Genomic DNA, 8,731 nt, shown 5'->3' with positions numbered 1-8,731 from the left:
ATTATGTTCACCTTCAACGCTGCGCATTGGTCCTCCTCCTTAGACGATCGTGATCTACACACAATATAATAAAATATAATAAAATAAAATATAAAATAACGTCAGCGACATACCCAGAAAAACTCACAGCTTTTAATTGCTGCCATGTATTGACTTAGGGGTGTGAATAATTATATAAATAAGCTATTTCAGTATTTCATTTTCAATACATTTGCAAACATTTCTAAAAACCTGTGTTCACTTTGTCATAATGGGGTGTAATGTGTAGATGGGTTAGGGAAAAAATATATTGAATCCATTTTGAATCAGGCTGTAACACAACAAAATGTGGCATAACGAAGGGGTATGAATACTTTCTGAAGGCACTGTAAATATATTATGTTTAAGATAAATAATTCAAGTACTTCATGTTGGTTTGACCTGCGCCACAGTTCTCTGGGCCCCTCTTCTGAGCAGCTTCTTGGCCGATACCTTAAACTCCTCTGTCTTCAGAACGTATATGATGGGGTTGAGCATGGGTGGCAGTACCGAGGTCAGGGAGAGGTTGATGATCCGGACGTTGGTTGGTATGAAGGGGTAGAAGGTGTATGTTAAAATAACAGGCAAGTAGAATATGGCAACCAGTATTAGGTGTGAGCTGCATGTCTTAATGGCTCTGAGTCTGAGAGGGGGAGAGAGAGAGAGAGAGAGAGAGAGAGAGAGAGAGAGAGAGAGAGAGAGAGAGAGAGAGAGAGAGAGAGAGAGAGAGAGAGAGAGAGAGAGAGAGAGAGAGAGAGAGAGAGAGAGAGAGAGAGAGAGAGAGAGAGAGAGAGAGAGAGAGAGAGAGAGAGAGAGAGAGAGAGAGGTGGAGGGAGGGAGGTGGAGAGAGAGAGAGAATGTGTGTCAGTACAGTAAGTGATCATCTATCCAGTAAGTTTAATTGTATTCTCAATATTTCCCAGTATTTATCACTCTAACAAGTCCATCCCTCTAACAACATATTTCTGAGGCCTCACACCAATCAGTATATTGGCCGTTCTGGCTTGGACAAGTTTACTTACTGTCTTGACTTGACTTACTGATACCAATCAGGATTACTTCTCACCTGTCCTGGGGCAATGTGATGGTGAACAGGGCGTGTGTGATACAGATGTAGGATGATATGATGAAGACCATGGGGAGATAGAGGGCTACACAGGGATTGATTTCACTCATCACTATGTTAGGGACCACATCAGAACAGGGGGCCGCCAGACGGAACAGGGGACCGTGGTCACAGAAGTAGCTGTTGATCACCAGAGACCTACAATACAATACATTATACAACATTTTTATTGTCCAGATATCAGAGCGAACAACATAAATGTGTCTTCAGCAAAAAAATTCTCCACCGGTTTCAGGTTCACCTCCTTATCCACTGGAATGTCTCTCACATTCAAGATTAACTGAGATAAAGAGAACATTAAACCATCAACCTTTACAACAACCTGACAGATGACAACAACAACAACAACAACAACAACATCACATTCTTATTTTTATCTCCTTTATTTTATTGGTTTTTACTGTAAAGTGTTTTGCGATTTTTAAATGCACTTGAACTAAAGTTTTGATATGATTTAACTCTACAAGGTATCGAAAGTGTTCAGTAGGGATGCTGGCCCATGTTGACTCAGATGCTTCCCACAGTTGTGTCAAGTTGACTGGATGTCCATTGGGTGGTGGACCATTCTTGATACACACGGGAAACTGTTGAGCGTGAAAAACCCAGCAGCGTTTCAGTTCTTGACACAAACCGGTGCGACTGGCATCTACTACCATACCCCGTTCAAAGGCACTTCAATCTTTTGTCTTGTCCATTCACCCTCTGAATGGCACACATACACAATCCATGTCTCAATTGTCTCAAGGCTTAAAAATCCTTCTTTAACCTGTCTCCTCCCCTTCATCTACACTGATTGAAGTGGATTTAACAGGTGACATCAATAAGGGATCATAGCTTTCACCTGGATTCACCTGGTCAGTCTATGTCATGGAAAGAGCAGGTGTCCTTAATGTTTATTGTGCAAGGTTTTGACCCGAACTTCTTTATCAAGTCTGACAAAGGCCTTTGGGTGGGAACGTTGTACAATAAAACAATGGGAGCATTCATCAATGTGAGGATAACTATCTTCATTTCATGAGTTTATTTGTCGTACCCAGCACCAATAAGTTATTGGACTGGAGGTTCGTACACTACGACTGAAACCAACAGTTTGATTTGATTTATCAGATTAAGCTATATTCACAGAAGCTATGCTTTGCTGTAGACTCATTGCACTACAACATGGTACATACTAACCTACAGAAAGAGAGGCGGGTGATGAGGCCCACAGAGATCAACACCATCAACACAGCAAACGTCCAGGCAGCCCCAGTCAGCCGGAGCATGGACCTGTGAGTCACCATCATGTGGTACCTGGAAAGAACACTAGAATGGAACTTTGAGGGTTGATGACATAGCCCCTCTAGTAATTTAATAGGATCTCTGTGGGAAATAATAATCTGTTCAACTTTATCGTGTTGTTATCCTCAATGGTTTTATAATTATTCAGTCGAGATTCCCACATTTGGGGAACTTGCAGGAGTCAGCACGGCCCGAGTGCAATGGCCAAGCCTCACCCTGGGTAAACCTCTGTGATGAAGGTGGCTCCGCTGCCAGGTAACTATATCCTTCTATATATTTTAAATACAGTGTATCCATATGGATACATATGGTGTGTTAAAACATATTTTTTATTTAATACATTTTTCAAAATAATTTTGAATAAATTGTCAAATAAATCAAATCATTCAATTAAAAATACTTTATTTATCCCATAAGGGTCACATAATGTAGGCTTTTTGAATTTGAATTTAGTTAATGATTTGATTTATTATCTGAGACCTGAGTGGGAAGCAGATGGCCACCAGCCTGTCATAGGAGAGGATGGTGAGGTTGAAGGACTGCATGGTGAGGAAGAGGAAGATGAAGAAGAGGCTAGTGAGGCACTGGTCGTAGGAGATGAGCTGTCTGCTGAACAGGAACATATCCAGCAGCTTGGGGACCAGGGCCGTGCTCTCACACACGTCTGTGAAGGCCAGGTTGAACACAGCAATGTACTTGGGGCTGTAAGGTAAGATCATAACATAAATATCTAATAATATTAATATAAATGTCATGTAAAGGGGATTGGGGAGAAGGGCTCCCACACATGTCTATGAAGGCCAGGGGAACTTCAAAAAGATAGAATGTCCAATAAAGGAAGTATTATACTGTATTATGTTAATGAGATAAAAGAGGTCTGATTACCTGTGGAGACTACGGTCCACGTAGATGCCAGTCATGACGAAGGTGTTTCCCACCTAGACCCAATACACACACACAGCAGAAATGACCCAAAATGGAAATACAGGTACATGCATTAGGCCAGTGACTATGGGTGGTGCTATAGGCCCCAACATAGTTCAGCTGAAATGTATATTAGGTTTTCTTAAGTTTTACTTCTATAGGAAAGTGAACAACTTTTGAGTTTTATCAACTGGACCAACTAGCTGATGCTAGCCGCACGTAACACCCTGGACCAGAGCTAGTTAGTAACACCCTGGACCAGAGCTATGGACTAACCAGAGAGATGATGTATACAAAACAGAGGAAGACGTAGTAGTACTTCATGTGGGGGATGGCTATGAAACCACTGATGAAGAAGTAAGGGGGTCGGATGATGGTGTTGATGTTCTCTGTCTGGTTAACGTCAGAGGTCAGGAAACTCATCCTGACTGGTGGTGTTAACGGTTCCCTCTGGCTGGTAGTAATCTGTGGAAATACATTATCAATTAATACATTATTACAAAAATAAAGATATTCATAACTGTGTATTAATTCACCTGTTGACACAAGCATCATTGAAGCATCGTTAGTGCAAAGATAATTATCCAAGTTAATCAAAAACGTAAATTTAAAAAAATTAAAAATAAATAAAATAAATGCATTTTATATTTAAAAAAAAAATCTACTTTATTAAATGTTACCACATTCGATACCAGCTGCTAAAAAAGGGTTAAACCACTCACTTCAGACATCAAACTAAATACCAGAATGTCAACAACTCCATCAACACCATCAACTACTAAAGCCACTGTTTATCATGTAACGTGATGTAAAGTTGAACCCACCTCCTCAGGTGATATGGTGGACCTGACAGCCCACGTCTACTGTGAGTACCTGGGCAGAGAAAACAGGCTTATATACTCTATCATCTCTACCTGCTGGCCATTAGTGGAGCCAATAGAGTTACATCAGTGATTCCCAATCCTGGTCCCGGGGACCCAAAGGGATGCACATTTTAGTTATTGCAACAACACACTTGACTCAGCTAATCAACTCATCATCAAGCCTTTGATTAGATGAATCAGGGCAAAAACCAAAATGTTGTTGACCCTTTGGGAAACACTGAAACACTGAATGACATGTATAATACTATATAATAATAGGATCTCTATGGTGAAGTCATCATGGAGGGGTGGGCTGACATTTTATTTTTATTTTATTTCACCTTTATTTAACCAGGTAAACCAGTTGAGAACAAGTTCTCATTTACAACTGCGACCTGGCCAAGATAAAGCAAAGCAGTGCGATAAAAACAACAACACAGAGTTACATATGGGGTAAAACAAAACAAAGTAAAAAATACACACACAACAGAAATACATATATATACAGTGTGTGCAAATTTAGCAAGTTATGGAGGTAAGGCAATAAAATAGACTATAGTGCAAAATAATTACAATTAGTATTAACACTGGAATGATAGATGTGCAAGAGATGATGTGCAAATAGAGATACTGGGGTACAAATGAGCAAAATAAATAACAATATAGGGATGAGGTAGTTGGGCGGGCTAATTTCAGATGGGCTGTGTACAGGTGCAGTGATCGGTAAGGTGCTCTGACAACTGATGCTTAAAGTTAGTGAGGGAGATAAGTGTCTCCAGCTTCAGAGATTTTTGCAATTTGTTCCAGTCATTGGCAGCAGAGAACTGGAAGGAATTGCGGCCAAAGGAGGTGTTGGCTTTGGGGATGACCAGTGAGATATACCCGCTGGAGCGCAGACTACGGGTGGGTGTTGCTATGGTGACCAATGAGCTAAGATAAGGCGGGGATTTGCCTAGCAGTGATTTATAGATGGCCTGGAGCCAGTGGGTTTGGCGACGAATATGTAGTGAGGACCAGCCAACAAGAGCGTACAGGTCACAGTGGTGGGTATTATATGGGGCTTTGGAGACAAAACGGATGGCACTGTGATAGACTACATCCAATTTGCTGAGTAGAGTGTTGGAGGCTATTTTGTAAATGACATCGCCGAAGTCAAGGATCGGTTGGATAGTCAGTTTTACGAGGGCATGTTTGGCAGCATGAGTGAAGGAGGCTTTGTTGCGAAATAGGAAACCGATTCTAGATTTAACTTTGGATTGGAGATTCTTAATGTGAGTCTGGAAGGAGAGTTTACAGTCTAACCAGACACCTAGATATTTGTAGTTGTCCACATACTCTAGGTCAGACACGTCGAGAGTAGTGATTCTAGTCGGGTGGGCGGGTGCAAGCAGCGTTCGGTTGAAGAGCATGCAGAGCATGCATTTAGTTTTACTAGTGTTTAAGAGCAGTTGGAGGCTACTGAAGGAGTGTTGTATGGAATTGAAGCTCGTTTGGAGGTTTGTTAACACAGTGTCCAATGAAGGACCAGATGTATACAAAATGGTGTCGTCTGCGTAGAGGTGGATCTGAGAGTCACCAGCAGCAAGAGCGACGTCATTGATATACACAGAGAAAAGAGTCGGCCCAAGAATTGAACCCTGTGGCACCCCCATAGAGACTGCCATAGGTCCAGACAACAGGCCCTCCGATTTGACACATTGAACTCTATCTGAGAAGTAGTTGGTGAACCAGGCGAGGCAGTCATTTGAGAAACCAAGGCTATTTAGTCTGCCAATAAGAATGCGGTGGTTGACAGAGTCGAAAGCCTTGGCCAGGTCAATGAAAACGGCTGCACAGTCCTGTCTATTATCGATCGCGGTTATAATATCGTTTAGGACCTTGAGCGTGGCTGAAGTGCACCCATGACCAGCTCGGAAACCGGATTGCATAGCGGAGAAGGTACGGTGGGATTCGAAATGGTCGGTGATCTGTTTGTTGACTTGGCTTTCAAAAACGTTTGAAGGGCAGGGCAGGATGGATGTGGGTCTGTAACAGTTTGGATCTAGAGTGTCACCCCCTTTGAAGAGGGGGATGACCGCGGCAGCTTTCCAATCTCTGGGGATCTCAGACGTTACGAAAGAGAGGTTGAACAGGCTAGTAATAGGGGTTGCGACAATTTCGCGGCTAGTTTTAGAAAGAAAGGGTCCAGATTGTCTAGCCCAGATGATTTGTAGGGGTCCAGATTTTGCAGCTCTTTTAGAACATCAGCTGTCTGGATTTGTGTGAAGGAGAAGCGGGGGGGCATGGGCAAGTTGCAGCGGAGGGTGCAGAGCTGGTGGCCGGGGTAGTGGTAGCCAGGTGGAAAGCATGGCCAGCCGTAGCAAAATGCTTGTTGAAATTCTCGATTATTGTAGATTTATCGGTGGTGATAGTGTTTCCTAGCCTCAGTGCAGTGGGCAGCTGGGAGGAAGTGCTCTTATTTTCCATGGACTTTACAGTGTCCCAAAACTTTTTGGAGTTAGTGCTACAGGATGCAAATTTCTGTTTGAAAAAAGTTAGCCTTTGCTTTCCTAACTGCTTGTGTATATTGGTTCCTAACTTCCCTGAAAAGTTGCATATCGCGGGGGCTATTTGATGCTAATGCAGTACGCCACAGGATGTTTTTGTGCTGGTCAAGGGCAGTCAAGTCTGAGGAGAACCAGGGGCTATATCTGTTCTTAGTTCTGTATTTTTTGAATGGGGCATGTCTATTTAAGATTGAGAGGAAATTACTTTTAAAGAACAACCAGGCATCCTCTACTGACGGAATGAGATCTATATCCATCCAGGATACTTGGGCCAGGTCAATTAGGAAGGCCTGCTCGCTGAAGTGTTTTTGGGAGCGTTTGACAGTGATGAGGGGTGGTCGTTTGACCGCGGACCCGTTACGGACGCAGGCAATAAGGCAGTGATCGCTGAGATCCTGGTTGAAGACAGCGGAGGTGTATTTAGAGGGTAAGTTAGTCAGGATGATATCTATGAGGGTACCCATGTTTACGGATTTAGGGTTGTACCTGGTAGGTTCGTTGATAATTTGTGTGAGATTGAGGGCATCTAGTTTAGATTGTAGGATGGCCGGGGTGTTAAGCATATCCCAATTTAGGTCACCAAGCAGTACGAACTCTGAGGATAGATGGGGGGCAATCAATTCACATATGGTGTCCAGGGCACAGCTGGGGGCTGAGGGGGGTCTGTAGCAAGCGGCAAGAGTGAGAGATTTATTTCTGGAAAGGTGGATTTTTAGAAGTAGAAGTTCAAACTGTTTGGGCACAGACCTGGATAGTATGATAGAGCTCTGCAGGCTATCTCTACAGTAGATTGCAACTCCACCCCCTTTTGCAGTTCTATCTAGACGGAAAATGTTATAGTTGGGGATGGAAATTTCAGAATTTTTGGTGGCCTTCCTTAGCCAGGATTCAGACACTGCTAGAACATCAGGGTTGGCGGAGTGTGCTAACGCAGTGAATAACTCTAACTTAGGAAGGAGGCTTCTGATATTTATGTGCAGAAAACCAAGACTTTTACGGTTACAGAAGTCAACAAATGATAGCTCCTGGGGAGTAGGAGTGATACTGGGGGCTGCAGGGCCTGGGTTAGCCTCTACATCACCAGAGGAACAGAGTAGGACTAGAATAAGGATACGACTAAAGGCTTTAAGAACTGGTCTTCTAGTGCGTTGGGTACATAGAATAAAGGGGGCAGTTCTCCGGGCGTTGTAGAAAAGATTCAGGGCATTATGTACAGAAAAGGATATGGAAGGATATGAGTACAGTTCAGGTAACCCTAAGCGTTGGGTAACAATGAAAGAGATAGCGTCATTGGAGGCACCGATTGAGCCGGTCTCGGCGTGTATGGGGGGTGGAACAAAGGAACTATATGAGGCAGTTTGAGAGGGACTAGGGGTTCTACAGTGAAATTGTATAATAAGAACTAACCCAAACAGCAATAGGCAAGGCATAATTGACATGGGAGAGAGGCATAAAGCAGTCACAGGTGTTATTAGAGAGAGCTAAGACAACAACTGGAAATAGCGATAACAATTGGGCTAAGGCTAAACAGAGTAAACAGGACAGGGTACCGTGTAAAGGAACAGTCCAGCAGGCATCAGCTGTGCAGCTGAGTGATCATAAGGTCCAGTGAACAGCAATATGTGAGTCCGAGAGCAGTTCAAATTGGTGCTTCAGCACAGCTAGCAGGGAGCACAGTTGTAGTTTGCGTGTGCTAGCGGGCCAGGGCTGGCAGATGGATCTTCGTGGTCATCGCAACTGGAAGCCTGTTGAAACCACATCAGACTATTTCGTCGGCAAACCAGTCGTGTTGGATCGGCGGGGCTGTCCAGATTTAGGATTTAGGAGCATTTTCCTGCAAAGTAGGAAATGTAAAACTTGTAGTGTATTTGAGGTGAAAAAATGCTTCTAAAGTTTGTAATGTTGAACATCTCATTCCAAAATCATGGGCATTAATATGGAGTTGGTCCCCCCTTTGCTGCTATAACAGCCTC

At 43.2% G+C, this 8,731-nt stretch overlaps 1 protein-coding gene and 1 pseudogene across 1 annotated transcript; both read right to left on the bottom strand.

The window, feature by feature from the left end:
* Positions 1 to 405: 405 nt before the first annotated feature.
* LOC121580065 (olfactory receptor 1361-like) lies at positions 406 to 3,772 on the bottom strand. Its single transcript, XM_041895127.1, has 6 exons — positions 3,626 to 3,772; positions 3,311 to 3,363; positions 2,906 to 3,127; positions 2,321 to 2,437; positions 1,085 to 1,282; positions 406 to 661 (listed from the first exon to the last, which is right to left on the bottom strand). Exons 1-6 carry the CDS (start codon positions 3,770 to 3,772, stop codon positions 406 to 408), a joined length of 993 nt encoding a protein of 330 aa, XP_041751061.1.
* On the bottom strand, positions 2,562 to 2,688 carry LOC121580413 (annotated as a pseudogene).
* Positions 3,773 to 8,731: the final 4,959 nt, after the last annotated feature.

The sequence above is a fragment of the Coregonus clupeaformis genome, chromosome 13 (assembly GCF_020615455.1).
Source record: "Coregonus clupeaformis isolate EN_2021a chromosome 13, ASM2061545v1, whole genome shotgun sequence".
Classification (NCBI taxonomy): domain Eukaryota; kingdom Metazoa; phylum Chordata; class Actinopteri; order Salmoniformes; family Salmonidae; genus Coregonus; species Coregonus clupeaformis.
Note: the sequence above shows the minus strand (reverse complement) of the source record. Positions and strands in the feature narration are given on the sequence as shown.

What these genes read in the sequence shown, in the direction of transcription:
- LOC121580065 (XM_041895127.1), bottom strand. Translation starts at nt 3,772, where the DNA reads ATGAGTTTCCTGACCTCTGACGTTAACCAGACAGAGAACATCAACACC. An exon ending in TTGTATACATCATCTCTCTG is followed by an intron (nt 3,364 to 3,625) that starts GTTAGTCCATAG and finishes TATTGGGTCTAG; the next exon opens with GTGGGAAACACCTTCGTCAT. An exon ending in GCCATCTGCTTCCCACTCAG is followed by an intron (nt 2,438 to 2,905) that starts GTCTCAGATAAT and finishes TGTTCTTTCCAG; the next exon opens with GTACCACATGATGGTGACTC.